This window comes from Pterocles gutturalis, unplaced genomic scaffold (assembly GCF_000699245.1).
Source record: "Pterocles gutturalis isolate BGI_N339 unplaced genomic scaffold, ASM69924v1 scaffold17036, whole genome shotgun sequence".
Classification (NCBI taxonomy): Eukaryota; Metazoa; Chordata; class Aves; order Pterocliformes; family Pteroclidae; genus Pterocles; species Pterocles gutturalis.
Genome location: NW_010103406.1, coordinates 45953 through 71821, shown reverse-complemented (window position 1 = coordinate 71821; position 25869 = coordinate 45953). Strand labels below are relative to the sequence as shown.

Sequence of the window (25869 nt, the reverse complement as noted above, 5' to 3'; positions counted from 1 at the left end):
AGGATGGTTAATTACTAATTGTTTTATCTAACTTTTTGAATTACTAATTTAATTATATGGTATTCTTTTGGTCTTTTTTGCTCAAACTTGAATTTATTTTAGAGAATCAGAGCTATGTATTCCAGCCTCAGAGAACTTGAGATCTTTTTTTGCTTGGAACTTGGTAAATGCCTGTAGGAAGGATGCTCAAGCCCCTGTTTAAGTGACAGTCCTGTACAGAAACATTCATAAAGGGAAGCTGATCTGTCACACAGCTATGTGCTGTCTGGATGGCACTCTCTGAGAGAGGGCTCGGAACTTCTGCAGGTTTGTGTATGTGCTGACCACAGTTCAGATCCAAGGACAGAGACAAAATTATCTTCTTAAAAACCTGAAGTTGAGAGCAGTGTTTTTTACTTGTCTGAGGAGAGTGGTTAATAGGCTGGACAGGGCTGCTACTCTAGAAGGATCTTGACAGTATCAAGAAATGAGAGCCCAACATAAGAAAGACATGGACCTGTTGGAGAGAGCCCAGAGGAGGGCCACAAAGATGGTCAGAGAGCTGGAGCATCTCCCCATGAGGACAGGCTGAGAGAGTTGGAGTTGTTCAACTTGGAGAAGAGAAGGCTCCAGGGAGACCTTATAGCAGCCTGCCTGTACCTGAAGGGGGCTACAGGAGAGATGGGGAGGCACTCTTTATCAGGGAGTGTAGTGATAGGACGAGGGGTAACAGTTTTAATCTGAAAGAGGGGACATTTAGACTAGACATTAGGAAGACATTTTTCACTGTGAGGGTGGTGAGACACTGAAACAGGTTGCCCAGGGAAGCTGTGGATGCCCCATCCCTGGAGGTGTTCAAGGCCAGGCTGGATGAGGCTTTGAGCAGCCTGGGCTAGTGGAGGGTGTCCATGCCTGTGGCAGGGGGGTTGGGAACTTGATGATCTTTAAGGTCCCTTTCAACCCAAACCATTCTGTGATTCTGTGAACCTCATATATTCCAGCAAAGGCAACAAGAAAGCCCTGCATCTGGGATAGAATAGCCTGATGACTAGAACAGGCTATAGGAAGACTTGATGGAGAGTAACCGTGCAGAAAAGGAACTGAGCGTTGTGGTGGACCACATACTGAATGAGTCTAAGTGTGCTGTTTGCAGCAAAGGACAACTCTATTGTGGGCTATATTAGTAAATGGTCTAGTTTATAAGTAATCTAAACTGTCAGTTTTTACTCTTATCAATCTCTAGATGTCATTAAAGGTTAAGGACAAAATTATGATCGATCTAGCTTAGTTTTTGCTGTATTTGCGCTCAGACAGGATGGGCTGTGGGTTTCCATGAGTTTACCTTGTGTGATAAGTTTGAAGAATTTGTGTCATCACTTCTTCAAGATGAGTCAGTATTAAAGAAAAGCATGGCATGGCTACTACATATCTTTAAGGAATATCTTTTTCTTTAATTCTAGATCATAAACTCATGGATTAGTGTATAAAGCTCTCAGGAAATTAAATATATGTTCCAAGAGGAAGTACTGCAGTTTGGAGTATGATGCTTTTTGTCTTTTGCTCATTGCAAAAAAAAATCTGTTCAAGGCTCAAAACAGCATTCAGCTGTGAGATATGAGTGGCTCTTTCGGAAGTGTTAGGCACTGCAATGACCAAGGTATAATAGAAGAACCAATGTATTTTTTATCATCTTGCATTTAAGGTGCTTTTTTTAGAATGGTAGAAAAAGTAAATCAACACAAACGAATTAAAGTTCTTTTTACATCCTGAAAAATGTGAGGCCGCCCACTGCATGTTTCTTTGAAGATTTGGACAAATAACTATTAATATTAATAGAGGATTTGTAAGACTGCTTGATAATAGGTCTCTCTAATTTGAGGTGGGGATGGTTGAGCAATGACTGCAAAGCAGCAGTGACTGCAAAGTCAGTTGATGAAGTAATTTCCTTCTGAGGTTCTGAAGGAGGAAAAGGTGTATTAGTGAAACCTTAAAGATTGGCTTCCTCCAGCTTGGTCTGCTCTGGGTAAACACTCAGACCTGGTGCCATCAAGTGCTGTCTGCCTTCAAGTTCTCTCTGCAGGCAGGAATCACAGGTCTCAGAAAAACCTCAACACTCTCCCTCCCCACATTCACACCAGTTAGATGTGAGAAAAAAAATGTCTAATTTCACTGTTAATAATCTGTTTGGCTATGTAAAAAATAGGAAAATTTTCTAACCTGTTACATTCTGCTGTGCCTCATCTGTACCAGGAGGATTATGCTAGTTTAAATATTTTAAATTAGTTTGGTTACTGGAAGAGGAAAATCAGGGAAAGCCTTCTGAAGCACTTGCTGTTGTAGTACAGGTACTTTAATATAACCAAATCAGCACGTGTCTTTTTACTGACACTTGTGACAAAACTTTTTCATACATGTCTGCAATTCAACCTCAACTTCTTGTTTTTATTAAAAAAGGAGTATACAGAAAGAAAATCTCATTTAAATAACCTCTGTTTATAGGGTATTAAAACTACAAATTATCTCAGTAATTTTTTCTTACCCCCTGTGTGCGTTCAGCATAATGGAATTCCTTTATATTACTCCGATGCTCTGTAGGTAAATGCTGTTATATACAGCTCTACATACCTTTCATTTAGAGAAGTGAAATGTCGAAGTTGTGTTTGATGCATATGCAGGGAAGAGAATTCAGGCTGCTTACGTACCTACTGGTCCTGCAAATGTTTCAGCAACCTGCTTAAACTCCTTGTTAGGTGATGCCTTAGTCATTTTCAGTAGGGGACAAATGCAGTTTGGAGTACAAATCTTTGTTTGGGACCTTTTAATCATTCTAGGAACTGTATTTCCAAAATGATTTTATTTGGTGTCTTTTCAGGACATGTTTTACAGTTTTAAAGATGATTCAGAATGTACATTAGCAAAACTGGAATTCTGATCAAGCAAAGCATCTAATTGGAAGGTTTTTTCAAAGGCTTCCATCTATCATTATGCTGCAAAGCGTGTTTGCATCTGCCTTAATTATTTAGCTTTTTTTTTGTTAGTGATAAGGTTTATCTATGGAAAATTATCCCCAGAGCCTGCAAATAAATGGAAATAATACATTTAAATGCAAATAGAGTTTCCAGATTTTAAGTAGTTAATACTGCTCAAATGTGGTTTTGGAATAGATGTGATTATTGTAAAGACTGATTTACTTTATTTTGCTTTCTTTTAAAAAGTGATTCTAAATTACCGCATTTTTATAAGCCTGTAATTCTTTGGTTTTTAGGGGTTTCTACCCTGGTGAAGGTATACTGGGCAAGTATTGACTTGAAAGGCGCTTTTAGGATGTCTGAAGATGATGAAAAAGTTAAGTTCTGTCGAATTGAACCTGCGATTCAGAAATTCGTTAAAGTGGCAATTCCAACAGATTTGGAAAGGTTAAGGAAACACCAAATAAATATTGAGAAGGTTAGTATTCACTTTTTACTAACACAATTCTTTTTGCAGTATAGAAGCAGTCATGCTGGAAGATTATGTAGAGATTTCAATGGAAAGTTGATTATTAAATGTATTAATTCAAATTTAACTAAAAATTAAACTTCTATATTCTCTAGTCATTCATTGTGTACAGAGGCCTTTACTAGTGGGAACTAGTCAATCTACAGAGTGAGAAACACTACTCTTTTGTGTTAAAAAGTTGTTGTAAGGAAAGCAGCCTAATAGTCTTACTTATTTTTAAGTCACAGTGGTTTGCTGGCAACTATTCTAAGTAACTTGCTGTTTATACCTATTTTTTTCTATATTTTTTTAGACTGATGTGAAAGAGCGATTGAATTACTTAAGTAAATAGGAAAAGAGTTGTATCAACATTGCATCATGTTTATATGCTTCTTGCTGACATTAGCTCAGGCTTGACAATGAAACTAAATATGATTCCCAGAAAAATTAGTGTCAAGTTAAATTCTTCCGTACACTATGACAATGCCTGTACTGGTAAAATAAACATGCCCAGGACACTTGTCTGGCATGAAAGGGCCTATGTCCATATTATTAAGCCCTCATATTCTGCAAAACAGGGTGGCTGCATCCACACTGCTAATTGGGAGTAGCCTCTGTTCTGTGTTTATAACTCCTTAACTGTTCTCAGGAATTCTTCACATGAGAAAGCTGTTTGGCATGGCCAAAACCATGCCAGGGATGGTTCTAGCAATTTAACAGCACAGATGACCAGATTTCAGACTTGAAACATTTTCAATCGCTGCTTATTAGTATAGCTGTAGCCTGTGGAAGCAGATAAATTGGTTTGTTGAGGAAGGTGGTAAGAGATTTACTAAAACAGGTAACGACTAAAAAAAAGGAAGAGAGTGAGTGTCTCAGAAAACACGCTTATAATACCAACATTGTGATGGAATTTTTGAAATAACTGATAAAAGACATATTTTTTTAGAAGAAGTTGATACTTACCACCACAGAAAAACAGGGATAGTGAGTGTCTGTAGTTCTGCGAAGTTCTGTACAAGTTTCTGAAATATCATAACATCATATTAATTTCACTAGGCTTGTTCACAATATATAAAATCAAGTGTATATGTAAATCTGGATGGTGTAGGACAACTATCTAAATTTTTTAACACCTTGGGAAGGAATGAATAAATGGGAAGACAATACATGAGCATGATTTTGATTTTTTGGAAGATATGGTCTGAAGGGTGTGCGTAATGTTATTCCTGAAAGTGTTTTGTATTTTGCTGCTGTCACTTGTTCACAGCTTTGCTATAACTTTACTGTAACTTTACCAAATGGGTAACCTTTTGGATGAAATTTTCCATGCCAGGTTTCTGCCTTGAGTAGTTTGGAGATGGGGAAGGTGGGAAAATAAATCCATGTACTTGTTTCTGAGAACACAGTCAGGAAATGATGTGTTGTTCAAGTGATATTAATTTATTTTAGTAGGAAGTGTTTAGTTTACATGATAGTGATTGATAGCTTAGTGATAATTTCTTTTCAAAGGAGTGATGTGTTAGAACAGTAACTTGAAATTTTTTATGAGGTGGTCTTTGTTTGGACTGTACATTTTGCTGTGCTTCTAAAAGTCTGCCATGTTCTAGCCAAGAGGTATGATTCTGGGAAGAAAAAGTAGTTTGCAGGTACTCAGTAGATGCTGGTTAAACTTCACCAGCTGAAGATTGCTAAAGATTTACCCAATACTGGGCACACTCATGAGCTTAGAAACCAAAGCTCATTCTTGGAGTTGCTAAATTGATTGGTCCTAAATTTGAGAATCGAAACAGGGAGGGGATTTTTCTGGTGTTTCCACAGTTCCATCCTCTTACTTTCCCGTACTTGTGTGCAAGAGGAGACTCTTCCTGGCTCATGTAAATAAAGGATAAAGAACTGGGTGGGGGGGAACTTGTGAAGAAGTACCTCAGATGGAAGGTGAAAGTGCAGAAATGGTGACTGACGGAATGATGGGACTCGGGAAAGACTGGGACAGAGCAAGAGCTGGGGCTACTGGAACTGATGATGTGAGATAATAATTTGACTCTTTCCTGGTAAAGGTGTAATAAGGACACATTAAGGATATGAACTGCAATATCCACAAACTGAAAAGTGTATTAGTGTAATATTTGCCTGAAGCAATGACTTCTGAATGAGATGACCTGTTTTTTTCAGTCACAGCATGTTGTTTAGTCTTTGTTATTCCATATTTTTGTAATTCATTACGTTACCTAGATGCCAGCTGATTCTGCATTTTTTTGCCTTGGAGCTGGACAGTTTGCTGCAGAACCATACTGTAGCGGCCAGGGGCAGCTTTCTGTTCTCCAGCTTCTCCCACAAAGAACAGTTATCTTGCCAGATAGTGTTACCATGGTGTCAGGGAAGGGGTGAAATACATTCCACGTAATTTAGCCATGTGTTGGTCAACTGAAATCTTTATCGGCCCAGCAACTCATTTGCGTCAAGCATTCCTGTTTTGCAGATAGAAGGGGAGATCATTGCAAGAATAGTTTTCTGTGTCTAGAAGAAAATGCAGAAAATATTAGTACTCAGGCTAAAATGAGTCTATATTAATCCTGATCTAGTGCTTTGTTCAAAGCATTGTCAGAGAAACTCATGCTTAGCCAAAGTTTAATTATAGGCAATACAGACAGCAGTGTTTCTGTACTGGCATTCATTGACCACATTGAAATACCAAGATACTTTATTGAGTAGTTGATTTTTCTATTTTGCATGTAAAAATCTCATGCAATCTAAAAGTATTTGGTTTGGACATTTCTTGAGATTTTCAGGTTTTTGATGGTATCAGTGTGAATGATCAGTTCAGTCAACATAATAAAATTTGCATATCAGAACAATCCTTAAATAATTGTAAACATAGTTCTTAAAATTGACGTGTTAACCATGCTTCCTCTAGAACAACACTTTTATGAAAGCAACAAGTGGTAACAATGTTTAGTATAGATTGATCTTTCTGGTTTCAGAATACTATTAAACATTTCTACATCCCTAGACAGTATAAATCCTGGCAGATTGTATATTTGAATTAGTAGTTAACAGAATTATTAGAAACAAGTAACTATGGATAAAACCTTTAAATAAATTGGTAACTATACCAGCAGGTATTCAGCAGTACTGAAGACTTCAGAACTTCTGTGTATTGACAAAAAATATAAGACACAAATATTTATGAGAAGCAATAAATCTGAGTATAAAACTAGTCCCTAAATGCCATGTTCTTTAAAAAGTCCACACTCAGTATAATGTTCTTAAAATTTGAAAGTTTCTCTTTCTCTTTTTATTTTTTTTAATACTTTTCTGTCTGTAAGAACTACATACATTCAAAAATTTACTCTACTGATAGATTTATGAGAATGTGAGAATAGAACTATGGCAAATCAGAATTTGAAATCTGTCACCAGGCAGTTTTAGTTTGTCAGAACACTAGCAATAGTTCGGTTGAGACACATCCGTGATAATTTTCATTTTGTATCTCGTACATGCATTTTAGCCATGATGAATGTGTTACAGTACTTCTATGAGCTGTCAGCATGAGCAGCTTAAATGGTTTTTTCTAAAATACTTTTTGTAAAACTTTCAGCCATGTAAACCAAACATCCCTAGAGGTAAAAGGATAATTTTGTAGAATCTCATCCTGTTTATTTTACAGGCTACTTTTAAGCAAAAATCACTAATTATGTCAAACTGCTTAGAGCAGCAACATTATTTACTTATGATGAAGCCAATATCTCTAAGCTCATTTCATGAATATTGATTTAAACCTTAGGTTCCAGAGATAGTCCAAACAATTAATCTACTAAATCGCTATTTGAAGAAACTATAAAATCAATATATAATGAAATTTGACCTTGAGTACACCTTTTCAGAGGAAGTGGCTACCATAAATACATTGTCATTGCTTCTCAACTATTTGAGAGTCTAACTTTCCACATGACGGTTTCTGAAGACTTAAAAATTGCATCCTTAAGAAGTCAGTACTGTATGCTTATTTTTTTTTATTTCCATGTTTTCCCCAAAGAGTTCTTGTTTTCTAAAGCACATTCTGTGAATTGGGTGGCCTTTCACTCCAAAACAGGGAATAAAATGCATGCTTATCTAAAAGAGTTACAACTTTGTTAGCCACTGTTAGATGAAAGCAATTGTCATGGTACTACAGGAAGCTGGAGATTTTGGCATGCTGCCCTAAACTTTGTTGGTGATATGCAATACACCTTAACAAAAGTGCTGTGAGACATGCTGTCCTTTTCTCTGTTGCATTAAGTTTTAATTTTGTTTCCTTATGCAGTGCCAAAGTTAAAGGATGCTGTGTAAAACACTTTCTGTCTTTGGCTGGGGACCATTGTTGAGGTGGAAAGCTACAAAAAGCTGACACAAAATGAGAAATTAAGATACCTAAGTCTTTCTGCAGTCTTCATCAGAGTTTATACATTTGTATAAGACATTTATTGTGGAGCTTTTAGAACTGTTGATGAGCACTACCTGCTACAAAAATTGATGTGGAAATTATGGAAAGCTTTGAGTTCTCTCCGTGGGCACTGGATACTTTCAAGGAGAAGTGGAAGAGATCCAAAACGTAAGCATGAAGGTTTCTTTCTAAAGAGACCTCTCAAAAGAGAATGGGACAAAGTGGAAAAGAGATTGAGTGTCTAAAAGTAACCTTATGTTTTGTATTTCTGATGTGGAATACAAACTATATGGCTATAGCACAATTATTATAGGATCATAGAACGGTTAGGGTTGGAAAGGACCTTAAAGATCATCAAGTTCCAACCCCCCTGCCATGGGCAGGGACACCCTCCACTAGACCAGGTTACTGAAAGCCTCATCCAGCCTGGCTTTGAACCCCTCCAGGGATGCGGCATCCACAACTTCTCTGAGCAACCTGTTCCAGTGCCTCAACACCCTCCCCGTTAAAAATTTCTTCCAAATGTCTAGTCTAAATCTACCCTCTTTCAGCTTATAACCGTTACCCCTCTTCCTCTCACTACACTCCCTGGTAAAGAGTGCCTCCCCATCTCTCCTGTAGGCCACCTTTAAGTACTGGTAGGCTGCTATAAGGTCTCCTGGGAGCCTTCTTTTCTCCAGGCTGAAATTATTATTAAATACCACAGAATCATGGAACAAAACACCCAAAACACAAACAGTGGTTTGGGTTGGAAGGGGCATTTAAAGACTACCTAGTTCAACCCTCCTGCCATGGACAGGGCCATCTTTTGCTCAAAGCCCCATCCAAGCTGACCTTGAACACCTCCAGGGATAGGGCATCCACAGCTTCTCTGGTTTGCTATCCTTGAGTTCTCCAGAGTGAACGTTGCCCAGTTCACCCTACTTTGTGTTGGATGAGAATGAGAAGTCAACAGGGAGGAATTCTCTGACCACATGAATGTCATTGCTCTGGGTATATTAAGTCATTGGATTCTTTGAGGTCATCACTACCCTAGTAGGAATTTTGAAGAAAAGTAATAAAACTTCTAAGTATATAAAGCAGATAAATGTGCTGAATGTTTCTAGTAGACTTTATAAAGAACAATACATGCTTCCTGAGCAATTCTTCTTGTTATTCTTAACTCAAAACCAGGATTTTTTTTATTGTTTGGTATGTGGACAATATATTACAGTGTGGGGGGTTCACCTTGGCTGGATGCCAGGTGCCCACCAGACCCTTCTATCACTCCCCCTTCAGCCACATAAAGGGGGAGAATAAGATGAAAAACTCGTGTGTCAAGATAAAAGCAGTTTAATTAAAGCAAAGGCCAAGGCCATGCACAGGAACAAAAGGTAAACAAAGATGTTATTCTCTGCTTCCCCTCAGTAAGCGATGTCCGGCCACTTCCCAGGAAAGCAGAGCTTCAGTGTGTGCAGCAGCTGCTCACCCACAGTAACCAATGCCCCCTTCCTTCTGCCTGCCCTTGGCTTTTATGGCTGAGCTGAGGTCACATGGTCTGAAACAGCCAATCCGGGTCAGCTGTCCTGGCTCCGCCCCCTCCCAAGCTGTGTTACACACCCCCTGCTGGCTGCCAGGGCAACACTCAGCACTGGGAGGGTGCTGGGGGGGTACTGACTCCAGCTCAGACAGACACAGTACATACAGTCAGTTAAAATTGAAAAGGTAGTTTTTCCCCAAATACCTGCTGTTCCACCCTCCGAAATTGCTGTTTCAGTACTCTTTCAAGGATGACTGAATTGGAAGATCTACTGTTGATACAGATTTTTTTTTGTCCATTTCATTTTGAAGAACAATGGCAGTAATTTTAATGGGTTAATAATTTATGCAGAAGTTGTTGGTTTCCTAGAAAAATCACTTTAATCTGACTTAATTGAACACTAAATGTTTTCTCTTCCATAGCTCTACCAAATTCTAACATGAAAGGACCTTCTTTGAAAATAAGAAATACCTTCAGATTTCTCATTGTATTTTAGGAAGATGAGTAACTTGTGATCTTTATTGCTGTGGCCTCTAAAATTATGAAAAGAATTAAGGAAAGATATAGGCTGTAGATTAAATTTTTTATTGGTAACAAAGCATATCAAGAAATTGAGGAATTAAGCTTCACCTAAAAATACCCCACAAATCATGGTAAATACTTTGTCTTGTTATTTAAACAATTAAAAATAATGTTCTAATATTGTCTAGTATTGTAAATGTATTCTTTGGTGGTTTCAGCACCTATTCCAGGAATCTTAGCTTCTAATGGTATTATTTTACTACTCTTCATGATAATGTCTCTATGTTGTTTATGTCAACTGCCAATAGCAGGGATTGATTTATTTTAATGATGAAAAGGTTTATACGTGATGATATGCAGTTCATTTGCAAAACTTGCTCTTTGTTAGCGGAATAATTACTCTGGTCTCTGTCCCGTGGAAAGTGTTGCATGGTTAGTTCCCTACTGAAGTTAGTGGAGCCTCATGCGGGTGCCAAATCTGCCCTGATGGTTCTTGTAACTGTGTTTGTAACTATATAGAAATGGTAGGTGTAAATGTAGGTAAAAGTTTAAATGCAATTTTCTTTGTAAATAATACCAGATAACTTGTCCTATGTGAGCAGTACTGCTTATCCCCTGTTCCATCCCTTTTTCCTCCTGCTGCCCTTCATTTTACTGACCACCAAGTGATTTATGCCACAGCAGTGTCAGGATGCTGCAGTATCTCTTTGTTTTTAAAAACTGATGCTGAAACGCTGGTTATCTGCAGTTCAGTAAAATATGTTGTACAAAATTATTTAAAAGTACATTGCCATTTACCTGTCTAAATTTTGCAGTGGAAATGCCTATGACTCAGCTTCTTTACTGTCAATTTTGAAAAATTAAAGTGATTATTTACTGGAAGTTCCTTTTTTCTGCATAGCTCGTTGGTAAAAATAGCAATTATATGGAGTATTTTTCCTTTATTTTAGTATCAAAGATGCAGGCTCTGGGACAGATTGCACGAAGAGCACATTAATGCAGGACGAACAGTTCAGGTAAGGATATTAAAATGACTGTGATATTCATGGAATGAAATTACCTCAGGGGTGGATCTTCACAGGGATGTGTATTTGAGGGATGGGTTTGACAACAAATACATGGTATTGCTTTACTTCCTTTAAAAGACAGGGATTTCCTAATTGTGTCCCATGAGGCAGATACAGTCAGAAATATTTCAGGATTCTTGAACAAACAAAAGTTTGGAGACTCTGGTCTTTTGCAAATTGTCCTCTTACATTACTAAATTAGGAATTACAATAAGGGATACTGTTAATTTTAAACTGTGCTTTCAGACAAAACACAGAACATCTGGACTACTGGTTTGGTGTGCAGATCTCTTGTTAGATGCATAATGTCATCAAAGACACATTTGCTAGTGTGGCATCATCTCAGTGACTTCATGCATAGTCACCCATAACTCATCACATAGGGAATCTCACATCTATTTCTGGAAAGCAAATGCATGTCTTGATGAAAATTATTCAAAAGCTAATGCCAGACATCAGCCTTCACACTGATGAATAGCACACAGCCAAAGGAGATTATCAATACCGAAGAACACAAAGACCAGGTCTGCACTGCAGTTTACAGACACAGATATGGCAGCTAGTGGTTATAACATGCTGTACTGGCAAAATTCAGGGACAGACGTATCTTTACCATCTTGTGTTTGTTTCATAGGTGTTGTTCACAGGAGGGAATTTGTGACTAGAAAAAACCTTTTGTGACGTGCATCTAGACAAGCAGGCTTTGCCAGCAGGGGTAACAGAGTCCTAAAACACTGTATTTTATAATTCTGATACTGTAAATTCATGTGTTTGTTGCAGTGCTGTACTGACTCCTGTGGGAAATTAGACCAGACTAGAAGATGGAAAAAAAACCCACAAAACTTGGAAAGAAGAACTTAATCCCAGTTGAGCAACAGTATTAGACAGTAGGCAGAACTGGAGTTATATGTCTTTTTTGAGGAATGGAAAGTGTTAATTAACTTCTTTAGTGTAGGTTAAAGAAGTTATGTCTGAAATCCACTTGAGTTTCTTGTTTGGAGGTTTGAATGTTTGTTTTGATTTTCACCAAGCTTTTTTGAAATTTGAATATAAAATAAGTTTATTCTTCGAAAGAGTCTTCCAAAGGTCCTGTTGTTAAAACAATGGCATTCTAACAGGTGTGGTGTAGTAAGCATGTTTACTTATGACTGTGCTCTAATCTATTTTCACATCTCAGGAGTAAGAAAGGCTTCTCTTGCAGCCCTTTATTATCGGTATCATTTGTTTAGCAAGACAAAATCTATCAATAATTAGAGAAAAAGTAGTCATGTTGAAGATGATGTTTTTAAATACAGTAAGTGCTTTAGTAATAAAACCTCCTATTTGTCTCTAGAAACCTTTGTGTTTGTCTTGAACCTAAAGCCTGCCATTTTCACTTTCAGACAGAATAAATTTTCTTATATTTTATTTAATTCTCATTGCTTTTAGATCTGGGTGCAAGTTATGCATTAAAGTGGTTCACATTCTGATACCCAGAAAGCAGAATAAGTATCAGGGTCCATGCAAGAAAAGTGGACTAGCTCTTTATTTTAATTAGTTAGGAGTCTGGAGTACTTGATAATAAATTATATGACATGTAGAATGTGTTTGCTGTAAGCTGTTTAAATGTTTACCAGTGAACTTGTGATCTGTTTCTTTGCAAAGAAATCAGATTAATTACTGTGATACCAAATGTTCTCTGCAGCACACACTTTGCTCTCAGAATTAGATGTTGTAAAAATACATTAGGAATCCCTAAGTCAATATTGACCCAAGGCATCTGCCACAGGTTTTAGACAAATATATGCACAGCCACTCTACATTTAATCTATGTGCACATAATTAGCCATTTTTCTGAATTTTCAGTTTACCCAGAATAATTACCTCTGTTGTACTTTTGATGATGGTCAAAATTATAATAGAAGTATAGATGAGCATAAATGTATACCTCTTCTTTCTGGTGACTGGATGCCACATTAAAAACTTCTGAAAAGGGAAGTGAAGAAACCAGGGAAATCTTTGTCCAGGGCATGATGACACCTTTTCAAAAATACAGAGAAAATAGCTCTTGTATACCATGTATGTTTTCATGAATATGCTCTTGTATATTTTCATTTTTAGGGATGGTCCATGGACTTCTTAAAATGTTAGGGTGTGAATAAATAAGCAGTTTTGCTATGCTTTGCCCACAGATATGCTGACTGTACCATACAATTAGTTAATTATTTCAAGATTTCAGTTAATTTCAATGAAAGGACAGTATTTTGTTGTAAAAGCTAAGGACTGTCTTGATCATATTCATAGTGAGAGGTGGAAAAATGTTGCAGTTATTAGAGAGGAATTAAGGCATTGAACAAGAAAAGGGAAAATACTGTTGATGAATTATCCGGCTTTAGTCTATATTCAGCCCACAAAAGGAGTCTCTGTTCTGCTAAACGTACCTAGGCAGACGTAATCTCTCCACTGTGTTGCTCTGACTGGGAAGGCTACTTGAAAAATGTTAATCTATTTTTTTTCTTTTTCACTTTTATGATTTTCATTTCAACTGAAAATGGTTTACAAGTAAGAGGTGGGTTTTCAGTCAGTTCTCTTTTGCATAGATCTTCAAAGCTCAGTTATATGGCTCATGTTTTCTGTACCATTTTTAAAATTATGCAGTCTTCAAATTAAGTATCTTTCTGGGATTTTACGCAAATATACTGGGAGAGCATTAGAAGCAGGGTAGATTAACGTATTGCCACAGGAGATTGTTTATAGTATCAAGGGCCATGTAAAATCAGCTCATTGTTGCAGCCTGTGGCCATCTGTAGGGTAAATATATCCTTAAGCTCATAATTTCTTTGGGCTATGCCAAGAAATTTTTAACATATATCCTTTATTACATTAGTTTGAACAAAGTCTGGAGAAGATAAGTGAAGGCAACATTACATTTACACAGCTAAGCTACTGTAATACTTTCTTAAAAATCATATTTATGTTTGAGAGGATTTAAGGTGATGGGTTTGTTTGGAGGTGCTATTTACTTCATAATTTAAAACAACAATATGCAGAATGGAGGGAGAGTTGGCAGTGATTAACACTCGGAAGACAGGAGATAAAGAAAAAAAGGGACTGTTTTATTGGACATGACAGATCCTGTGTCATCCATGTACTATTTCAGCATAAAGAGTTTAAAGTATCGGAAAATGTATATCACATTACATTTAATGATAATACAACCAAGAAGAAGAAAAAGAGAATGATGGTGTAAAAGAGACTGAGTGTAATAATGGCATGACCACCATGATTCAGTTAGCTGGTAGTGTTAGGAGCAGTAGGCTGATGGGAACAGATGAGTGAAGTGCCGGAGTTTCTGAGCACTCCGGTACTATCAGTTTTGCCAGGGATGCATGGCTGAAGCGGATGCTTACCCTGCAATTTTCAGGTAGCTGTTGCTGGGGCCCTTAGACAGACGTTCAGGTATTTCCATAACTGGTAGAGATATCACATGTTACAGGGAAATCATTCTACAGCTCAAGTCCTTTCTGCCTTTACAAAGGTTTTGGTCACAGAATCATAGAATGGTTTGGGCTGGAAGGGACCTTTAAAGGTCATCAGTCCAGACCCCTGCATGGGCAGGGAAACCTTCAAGGAGATCAGGTTGCTCAAAGCCCTGTCCAGCCTCTCAGACCGTTGACATTTGTATGAGCTGTATCCACGCAGACCTGTTGTTTATCCTCGTTCCCTGGGGGGCCTCACTTTGGGTCAGCACTGAAGCACTGAGGCGCCTTTACTCCTGTTACTGCCACTTTTCCTTGTGGTGTTGTGTGTCCTTATCAATAGCATGCTGTTGCAGCACAGCCTAAGCTCTCTGCCATGGCACAGTACAGTGGGTTGCTGCGTGCGTTTGCCTGTTGTTGAACAGGAATTCTATTATTTCCTTCTTTTTTGCCATCCATTACTTTTTCTCATTTGTAAGAAATTGGTTGCACACAAGAGACAGGTGTTGCTGGTATAACATTGGTGGAGAGGTTCTTGAGTGTTACGTATTTGAGTATGAAGTGATGGTATTTTAAGACAGCCTACAGTAAGCCTATGGAAACACAGCATCTATTTTTCATCAAGTTTGAAAATTCAGCTGTCACCATTCGTGAAGAAAAAATACTGCTCTGAAAAATAAATACTGGAAAAAATAAGGAATTTTTACTCTTTCATGTAAATACGGTTTATCAGCTTTCTGAAAACTGCCATTAAGACTTTTGAATCCCTTAGGGAGTCTATCACTTTTCTCACATGTCCAAGACATCTGTGAGGGAACTTCTGTTCATAAACCACTTACGAGAAGCAGAATATGTAAAGATAATTTGTGGTTTTAAAGATAATTCTAAAAACTGAATACTTACAATTTGTACTTCTTTTTCTTACCTATTTCAAACTGTGTGCTGAGTAATAAGGTAAACTTAGTGGAGAGATGTGTAGTCTTTTCCAGCAACAGTAATTATTTTCTTTTAAAGTTTAAATGAAGCCGTCCTTTGGCTCATTCGTGTCCTTTTGTATTTTACTTTCTGATAGAAATTTATAATTTATTCTTTATTTTTTATTGAATGTCTTTGTAAAGATTCTGAAAAGAATCAAAAAGCAGTGCAACTTCATTATGTACGACTTCTCTGTTTCTTTCCATTCTGGATGTGTTGACAGAGTCAAGAGATTTTTTGAAAATCTAGTACTTGTGAAAATCACGCCACTTCTCATTTACATTTCTGAAAAAAATACATTATATTTATTCATGTACTGTAGCATCCTGGTGGATCTCCCAGACTTCTATCCAAATTTATGGACCATTTAGAAAAATTGGGCTCAAACTTTTATGTCCCTGCCTCAGTTCTGCATCTGTTCAAGAACAACAGTGAACCTTATTTAGGATAATGAATTCTTGTAATATAATATCAAGGAGGTTGTAGGTCTTCATAAAGAAGTCCTTTTAAGACCAGATTAGGTAAACTGTCAGAAATAAAGTAGGCACAACGAATCATACTTTGAAGGGATGACTTCCCAAGGTTTTCACCAGTTTTTTCCCTACAGTTTTTGTGAGAAAGCCATTTGAAACAAAGACTGTTATTTGGTTTTGGAAGTTAACAGACCAAAATTGCAAATATTATAAAGAAAAATTCAGTGTCTTTTGGGCTGAATTTGGCGAGTTCGAAACTCAGGAGTTCCTGTAAATGAAAACCGGATTTTGTATCGCCTTCCTCACTAAGTAAGCTTGGTTTTAAAAGTGGAAACACTTGGGAAGAGGGTAATATACTTTTATGCTCTACCCAGAAATTAAAACCAGTCCCATTAAAATGATTATGAAAAGAAGTCACAGTCATTTGCATATCCATAACATTTGTCATGTCACACCCTAGTGAGCCCCTAACACTTGTCTCCTCGCCACAGGGCTTAGCTTTCTTGCTGAATCCATTTAACTTCTGTTTAATTGACAATAAATGGAGCAAGAGTCCTCTCCAAAACCAGAAGAGAAGAGGTATTGAAATGGCAGTGATGACCTTCTCCCTTTTTCATTACTTATGGGCAGACCACGGGAGGAAGAGAGCAGGAAGAGCAAGGTAGATTAAGATGAGAAATGTATGAGGAAAATTGCTGGGTACCATGTTTCTCGTTCAACTCAGTTATTTTTTATATCTCTTTTTTTTTTTAATTGTTAATCAGTGTTTTTACCTGGAGTTAGCCTTAAATAACGCAGCCTAAATTGCTAGTAGTACTCTTAATTTAAGCATACAATAAATATTTGACAAATGACATTTGACAAATGATTTATTGAATCAATTGTTCTTTCTTTGGTAGCCTAATCTGGCTCTTGCAGTGTTACTTCAATTTGTTGTTGAATTAATTTCCTTCTTCTCTAATAATACTATCAGTTTCATGTATGTTAAAAAAAATTAATTCTACTAGTGTATATAAATAAGTTCCATCTAGTTCCTGCTTTTCCAGGTAAGCAATATTGCCTTTCTAAGGCATTACCTGTACCTGGTTTGTGTTACTGAAGAAAACCTTTCTAACCACTCACTGGTGTTAATCCATCCTCTTGTTCTGCTGTGAGAATATTCAAAACAAGTAGTAAATAGTGCAATAAACAATATAATCTAATAAAGTAATGCAATGAGTATTATTTTTATTATAGCCTTATTTTTTATAATTAGATAAAAACTCTTACCCTAAAACAATGAGTGGTATAATTTAAACTATAAATTAATTCTTGTCATTTGTAGAAAAAGAAAAGTATGCAAGTTTAGATTTTAAAAGCCTAGGCAATAAAAAAACCCTCTATTTTTGCTGTAGACAGAAATTTGTCTCACAGGAGATGCCTGCACACAGAGTCTTCTTGCTAGTTGTGGATAGTTTATATCTTCTCTGAACTCTTTTAACTAAAGAAATGTTTCTGTGTTTTATTATATTTGAAATTCCAATCAAACAAATATATTAATCCTTCTTCTGAAGAAAGAATATAAACATTGCAAAAAAAAATAATCCTTCCCCCTTGCCCCTGAAGTTGTCTTTACAAAATTATAGTGATAGTTTTGGGGTAGTTGGGGGTTGTGAATGATTGTATCCTGAAGTGCTATAATCACCACAATTGCTTATGATAAAAAAAAGTTCTGAGAAGCAATCACTTATTTTATTTGGATATTATTTTAACTTGTTGCAGCGTGTGTAAATATTTTGGCAAAGACCTGACTCGATCACAGACACTGCAGTAATTACACAGTGAATTAATTAGTTAAATACTTCAGTTGAAACCCAAAATAAAAGAAACGGACTTCTTTACTTGGAGAAGTGGATAAAGTATAAAATTGAAAGCAAGAAAATCAAAATATGGATGGGGATGTCTTAAAAACATATTTCTGTCTTGCTTTGTGGTTGGCTGATACTATGGATAAATTAAGCTTGCCAGAGAAGATAATGGGTACAGTCTCCTCCTTGATCTTTGGTTCTTATTCTTTGGGGGCAGATAGCTTAGCTTCACTTATGGAGAGTGGGCCACGTCCCAAAAGACTCTTACCAGTATGTCCAGGTGACTCCTCACTGCACTGTTTAGGGACTGCTGTGCTGGGAGCTGCCACCCCCATTCATTATTTTTTTTTTTCCTAGCTAGAGAACTGAGTGAATACAAGCAAATATTGAAAATACAGTGGACTTAGTGAACTGGTTATGATGGAGCGGCACCTCTGAGTCAGAAGCACTCGGAAGTACCGATGCCTTACTCTATGGACAGCTTTAAGCTCTGGCTGAGGTGACTAAACTGCAGACATGCTAAATGTCACTGCTGGTTACAGGACTGTCATCCGATGTCATACGATGAGTAGGAGATGGGTCATTTGCTTAGAAGAGATCATCTCTAGGTTGAACTACCTTAAGTGAGGACAAGCCTCTTCTCTGCAGAGTGCTGTATTTTTTATGGGGTGACTGTTCTGCAGGAGCAGTACAAAAAGACCAGGGAATGGCACTGGGTTACAAAATAACAGAGTCTGGTAGATCCGGGATGGGTTCAGAGGAAGGATTCAGTGTGTTGTGGGACGCACATGCTTTTACAGCAATTGGGGGTGTCTTTGAGAGATGAACCAGCTGCAGTCAGCTCAGTCTGGAAAAGAAAATGAATGGAGAGAAGAGGAACATAGGGATTCTTTGAAACCTATGACTTTAGAGGTTTTTTTTTGTTTGTTTGTTTGTTTGTTTTAGTTTATTAAAACTTAGAAATGTCACTTTTTATGATTACTTAAAGATAACCAAGATGGTAGTTGCTTTCCAACCACTGAAGGTGCCTGGTGCTCTTACATAGTAAGCTACAAAATAACTCTTAAAACTGTTACAGCAACTCCGTGCCAATATGAGAGAGATGGAGAAACTCTGTTTGCGAGTCCGACAGGAAGACATCCCAGTTCTGCAGAGAATGATAAATCCAGTTAAAGAGGAGGCTTCATTTGCCATAAAAGACTTCCTGCAGCTCCATTCTGAATCTGCAGAAGAACTTAAAAGGCAACTCGAAGGACAAGAGGATGCCTCTTTAACGAGATCTGCAACTGTAGGAGGAGGTAGTAGAATTTCATTTTTGTATATCTGTATCTTTGTATCCAATCATAATTTCTCTGAACAGATATAAATGAGATTTCAGTTGAATACCAATTGTTAATTGAGAAGTGGATTTCTTTCCCCACACCACACTTTTCTCATGACCAGCATTTTATCTTGGTTACTGACAAGAAAGCAGAAATCTGTATATTTGCATTTAAAGAAACTATTTTGAAAACACACTCTAACATGCTATAAGTCAGACATGTTTGCTGTTTTTCATTCCTTTCTGTACAAAATGTCTTTCATTCCTTGTTTTCGCATTCTGTCTTCAGGGGAAGTCCTTATTATGCCCTGGTACCAGCTAGTGTTCTCTGCTAATGGTCTGTGAGAAAGCTGGTTACATCAGGATCAGATCCTTCCACATAACAGTAATTACTTTGATTGCTGCAGTAGCAGTGTTGTTTAAAATTGTTTGAAAATTTCATATGTCTTTTAAAATTGAAAAAGTATTCTCAGTCAATGGCATTGTAGAAGAACCTGCCGTCAAATTTAATTTCATGACCCTTCTTATTGCTCTATAGAGAACTACAGGAACTCTTTCAATTGTGATTAACAAGCTGGCAAGTCTAATGGTCGAACAGGGAGAAAAGCAGATTTGAAGACTGGGCTTGCTTTTGAGCATATCATGTGCAGTAGTATCAGAAAGCCTTATGAACGACAAGATATATAAAATACAGAACCCTAAAATGGTTTGGATGGGAAGGGACCCTTGAAGATCACATAGTCCAATTCCCCTGCAGTGGGCAGGGACATCTTTCACTAGATCAGGTTGCTCAAAACCCCATCCAACTTGGCATTGAACACTTCAAGTGATGGGGCATCCACAACTTCTCTGACCAGCCTGTTCCATTGTCTCACTACCCTCATCATAAAAAATTTCTATCTTCTTACCAGGCCTATAAAAAAGACTGAATTGGCTTCTGATGTATGAATCTTGACTTCTTCAACACCTTCAACATTTTGTCGTTGATTGTTCAGTAGTTTGTCATAATATCTTTGTGGGTTTCAAAGTCTGTCTCTTTGCTGCATTCTCCTTCCCCACCAAAAAAAGGAAGATCATAATGGAATCTGTTCTCTTGCAATCCTCTGGGACCCTTACTCAACTTCTCAGAAATATGCTTGAACTTTCAGAGGCTGTTTCTTAAATGCCGTAGAGTGAATTTTGTCAAACCCTCAGGACTTGAATAGAACTAGCTCATCTAAATATTTTAACCTGTTCTCTTGATATTTCAGTGTATCCTTTTTTTTCTTTCTCGTTTAAATGAATTGCATCAAATACTTGATTACAGCTACCTGTTCTTATAAAGACTGACTTAATCTTTCTCTGGGTCATCTGTTACTTTCTTTACCTGGAAATGCACCTACTTACACTTCCTCTGTCTTCCTCTAACTTCAAAAGCATTCACAGAAACTTTCCTGCTACCATTTATGCCCCTTGTTAGTTGCAATTTATTTGTGTCCTAGTTTTTCTGATATTAACTTTCCATGCTTATATTATTCCCTATACTCATCTTAATTGTGTGTCAAATTCTTGATATCCAAGGTATTGAAGAACTCTTGCTGAAGCCATAAACATTTTCCTCTGCATCAGGACAATTTGCTGTTATCTTCAGTATAGCCTATTTTATTAGTGTCTGCCAGCTCTTCTGCAGTCCTTTGTCCTTTAGGAACTTCTTTCCAATAGTTTTGATTAATCAGCTAGCTGAATTTGTTGATATCTCTTGGAAGGAGCTCATCGTCTTTAGTCTTTTACTCTGAGTTTTAGAATAGTGGTATTCAGTGATCCCCCTCATTCATATTAGCCATTACTTTCAGGCTCTTTGTGAGCTCTTCTGTTACAATCCAAATTAAATTTCAATTATCTCTTCTCTTGGTAACTTTCTGCAGTGGTACTCAATATGTTTTGGTATCTCATTGGAAAGGCCTTGTCCTGGCTTATTGCTTTTCTACAGTTACATAGGTAGTAAATGGGAATTAGAGTTTAATTTCAAAGAACAGGACTGCTTTTTAAATCTGAAATACCTTTAAAGTATGGAGGACATTGAGCATAACTGCTCTTTAGAAAGACAAGAAATTAATCAGAAAGATTGGGATGAGAAAAACAGAGAAGTATTACTGGAGGGACATGTTCTTGCAAGTCCCCTCAAGAATATGGCAATAATTCACCCCATTTAAAGTGAAACACACAGGCAGGCAGACAACTAAATACAATTAAACAGATATCTTTTTTCAAGTTTGCCTGACTGTGAAAGCAGCTCTGTTGAATTGCTAACACAGGTACAATATATTGCCTATTCTTTTGTGCTTAGAGGCTGCAGTCCTGAAAGCAAATAGTGGCTGCTGATCTTAATCAAAGGAGCTTCAGTGTGCCTATTCTTTGTAGCATGTTGCTTCCCATCTGGTGGAGAAGGAAGGAGTTTACAAATTCAAATCGCCCATTTATAAGGCATGGCAGTGAAATGATGTGGTCCTTTCCCCCCTTCATCTTCAGCTCAGGTCCAATAGAAATGGAATTTAATTGCATTTTAAACAAATATTAACAAAAGGTGAGACTCCACTCTTAAAACTACTAAAATCTTTTAAGCAACATATTGAATTTCCCAGAGCATTAGATTTTTATTTTGAGTGTAATGAGGTGTGAAGCTGCTCTGTGAAATCTGCAGAGGTGTTTTGTGTCACTGCATTTCTGTGGAGATGCTGTAAGTGAACTGGTGGAGCCACTTCCATTCTCACTTCTATTAAAATTGGCTAGACTTGATAAAACCTGAACTAGTGTGTAGAAATTTCTTACTCATACTTTCAGCCCAAATGTGACTTCACCTTCTCTTACCCTTCTTGTTCTTCACCTTAGGTTTTTGAAGTGAGGAATTTTTTCCCCCTAATTTTTAGTTATTAGAAAATGATAACAGTGTAAACCTACTTACAATTTTAAGTTCACTTGAATGTGTGTCATGCAAAACTTCAGTATAATTTATGTTCTTTGAAGGATGTGCTTTTCTACAATAGGTCAGCATAGATTGTTAAGGACAGACCAGAGTAGGGAACACAATTTGTGAGGAATTGTGCAATTTTGCTTAGTGAGCTTTTTTTCTGCTTTTGAATTATGACTACTTTAATTTCAACCAACTTAGCGTGCACGTGGCTGATTTGGGAAGAGTACACTTTTCTTGGTTAAAGAAGCTTGATTTTGGAAAGAGGATTGTGAAGGATTGAAATGGAATAAAATACTCAAAACCAATGTTAAATGTCAGAATATGTAGCAAAATTGGTTCCTCCAGAGATGGACACATTTGGATAAATGATCAATTACACTGAAAAGGGAAAAGGCATGTTTTAGAACTGTGTAAACAGCATTAATTAATCTGATGTCATAGATCAAAAATATGTTCTGGAAGAACAGGTGATGATCGTAGAAGGTGAAATGCCTTCCATGTCTGGATTCTTAAAGGAAAAGGGGTAGAAATAATTAGAAAGAAAAACAAGCCCAAAATAAAACCCCAAATCACTTACTCCATCCTTGTTACTCTGTTTACTTAGTAATTATGGGTGAATATCAGCTTCATTGATATTAGACTTCTATTGATCTGAGAGTAGGAAGATTAGGTCCTTACTGTATATTGAGATACTGGGATAAACACGTTGAGAAATGGACAAATGTTATGAAAATGTATAATTTTTATTTTATCTTAAATTAATTCCATGAACAAGCATGCACTATTACTGATTTTTAATGACTATTATTATTTTTATTTGTTTTCCATTGTTCAAAATCTGTTGTAGTAACAGTTATATAATATTATTATAGTACCTTGGCACATTCATTGTTTCTAAAGAAGATTTTAATGCAATATTTACACTTTAATATTATTAAGACATATCTAACCAGTCTTCCCCATATTAAGCTTTCTCTTTATACTGCCCTCCCAAGGAAGGAAACATCAGTGTCCTACCAAAGAAGCTATCTTCCTTCAGAAATGAAGTTGCTAAATTAACATGATCTTTGCACTGTGTTTACATACACACATTCTCCTATTGGCATTTCATACCCTCAAGCTGTTCCTTAATCCTTGCTATGACAAGCCGAACTTATTTGTTATTATTCCTTATTACCACTTAGTTCCATGTCCATAATTCTGCACGTCCATTATATCCACAGTGGCTCAAGGCTGGGCTCTTTGCCTGGAGGAGGGGCGTGTGTGTGTGTGTGCGTGTGTGTTTCTTGCATCTGCTCTCCCCCATGCCACCTAGCTCTCTCTAATTCCCCTTTTTTTGCACTGTATTTTGTTCTAATGCTTTCTGCATTCAGTCCAGGTGATTTAGAAAGGAAGATACCTGACAATATCTCCTGTATGCCACTGAGCTTCAACTGTTTGTCATCCTCACAGTACTGTCACCCAGCTGGATCTAGCACTGAATGCTGGGCAGCATGTTACTTGCTTTTACTTTGAAAGCTTTTTCCTCTGGGTTCTTCTAGTCCCAAATGGCTAAAAATCAAACTGGTAGCATAATAATCAATCATAAAATGAGTAACTGTCTGTTCAGTTTTGGAAGTGCAGTGCTTTTATGTACTGTATGTAAATAAAAAAATTTTGCCCCAAGTTTTCTTAGCTTGGTTGATATACAATTAATTACCTGACCTTGAATTCAGAAGTATAACTTGATATAATACTCAGAATTGATTGTGAAAGGGCACTGACAGAAATGAATCCCTTTCTTTGGCATTAACATCCTGTTAAGAAACTGTCTAGTGCTTATCCTTGAGAAACATTGAGAGTGAGAAGCTTGGCATATCACCTGTATTCTGATCCAGTGCATTTATGTTTCTCATTCAGAAACTTTATATAACGCAGAAGTGAAGGATGACACCCAAAGTTTAATCCAGATCTCCTGCCTTCCTAAAATACCTCAGGAAGAAAATGCAGCTGAGTCCTGGGAAACTTTAGAAGAGGTATGTTGAAACTCCCTTACTGCCACATTGATGCTCATTTTTAGCAAATATTACAAAATAACATTTGTTTCTTATTTGTAGGACTTGATAGAGCTCAACCAGTTGGTGACTGAGTTTTCTCTCTTAGTCAGTGTAAGTACTAATTCTGCATTCTATCCTACACAGAGTCTTGTACAAATAGAGGGTGAATGGGTAACTACTAGCTGGGGGGGAAAAAAAAGACTAGCTAGCCCGTAATCTGAACTCAGACTGAGCTAGTATCACTCAATCAAAGTGACAGAATAGCAGAATAACATTGACTGAATTTGTTCAGTCCAATATTCGAGAGTACAAAATCCTAGTCACTGTTAGAAAATTTGGGAAAACGCCAGTAGAGGCAGAGCTGTTTCCCCACAGTGAGATGAGATGACTGCACAAAGTTGCTGTCTTTGCTACTTGGGACCTATGGTAAATACACCTATTGTTTCAAAGCCTCTACATTAGATACTTTCCAAAGTTGTAGGTGATGCATATAATATTTACATCAGATTGTCCAGCAGTAATGTGAAAGACTTTCTTTTGATTTTTGAGTGCCAACAGAAGAGGAACGTTCAAAAGCATTAGTTTAACTACTGAGCTGCCCCACCTGGTTAGCAAACTAACAGCTCTTCCTTCCCTACATCAGTGACCCTGCAGCTCACTGCTACAGGTATCTTTGTGGCTGTCCTGTTGACTCCAGCTCTGGCAAGGTGATTTTTTGAGGAGGCAATAGTTTTATGTTTCAGCATTAGTACTGGTAATTGTTCGTAAGTTCTTGTCACCAGAGCAACTACTGATGTTCTAGCCAGTGCCCTTGGCCACAAGCTGAACCTTAGTAGAAGCTTGACAGTGTTGACTGTAGACTTCTACCCAGGTCCCATTCAATTTTACAATTTCTAATTGTAATGGTGATGATTGCCTTCACTGACCAGGGTGGGTGTTTCTCAGGTACTTTTTCTTGCTTGATTAGGAGCACTAGAAAAATCGGAATTTTCCCTCAGCTTTATCAGGCCCTTTCTCTGCTCTCACTGCTGCTGAAAGGTGGTGCATCTTCATCAGAATGTTTAGTTCTTCCAGTGCCACAAGGAATTTAAACCCACAGTTCTCATCTCCTGTGAGAGTTCCTTAATCTCCTTGCTGTTGGGTTAGTTGGGATAGATAAAACAGCCTTTCTGCTGAATATGTACTGCTTCACATATACAAAAAAAGACTAAAATTCATTAGGCTGGAGAGGGACTGCAAAATTTTTATTCAGTAGCCTAAATGTTAGCAGCTTTAGCTAAAAAGGGGAGTTTTTGTTCCCAGGACTTTCTGTATTTTACACATAACCATCACTAAATATAATAGCAAGCATCTAAAGTGTGTGGATTGGATCGTAGATGAAGATACCAGAGCTGGTGGATTCAGCAGTTTCCGAATTAGAAAGGGGAAAGAAGTTCATAATGCCTTTTATTTTAAGCTGAACACTAGTCATCTCATCATTTTGTTACATAAAACAGCCTGGGTACTGCTGAGATGAGAATAAGAACAAACAAACACACAAAACCCTTTATCTTCTGCTCCACTCTCTGAGAGAGACTACAGGGGAAGCTTGCCTGCATTTGGAGAAAGGATGGACGTTTTTTGTAAAATCAAACAGTAAAATACAGAGCAACAGCAAGTATATTTTCACTGCTGTTACTACTCTATTTGTAAAGTTAAGTCAGCGTTTTATAATGTCATGATTAAACACTTCTGTTTAGATTTCTTGCTGCAGCTTTGTATGTTGGAGTTGGTACTGATCTTATAAACGCTCTTTCTAGAATTTTTTTGAATGTGAATC

General features: G+C 37.2%; 1 protein-coding gene across 1 annotated transcript in view; it reads left to right on the top strand.

The window, feature by feature from the left end:
* Window positions 1-3303: 3303 nt before the first annotated feature.
* The window catches only part of STX17 (syntaxin 17), a 24066-nt gene continuing 1500 nt past the window's right edge, over window positions 3304-25869 (top strand). The window contains 6 exon segments of the mRNA XM_010086716.1: window positions 3304-3426; window positions 10874-10939; window positions 18822-19041; window positions 23863-23877; window positions 23932-24029; window positions 24111-24161. Coding sequence (XP_010085018.1) covers window positions 3304-3426; window positions 10874-10939; window positions 18822-19041; window positions 23863-23877; window positions 23932-24029; window positions 24111-24161 — 573 coding nt within the window.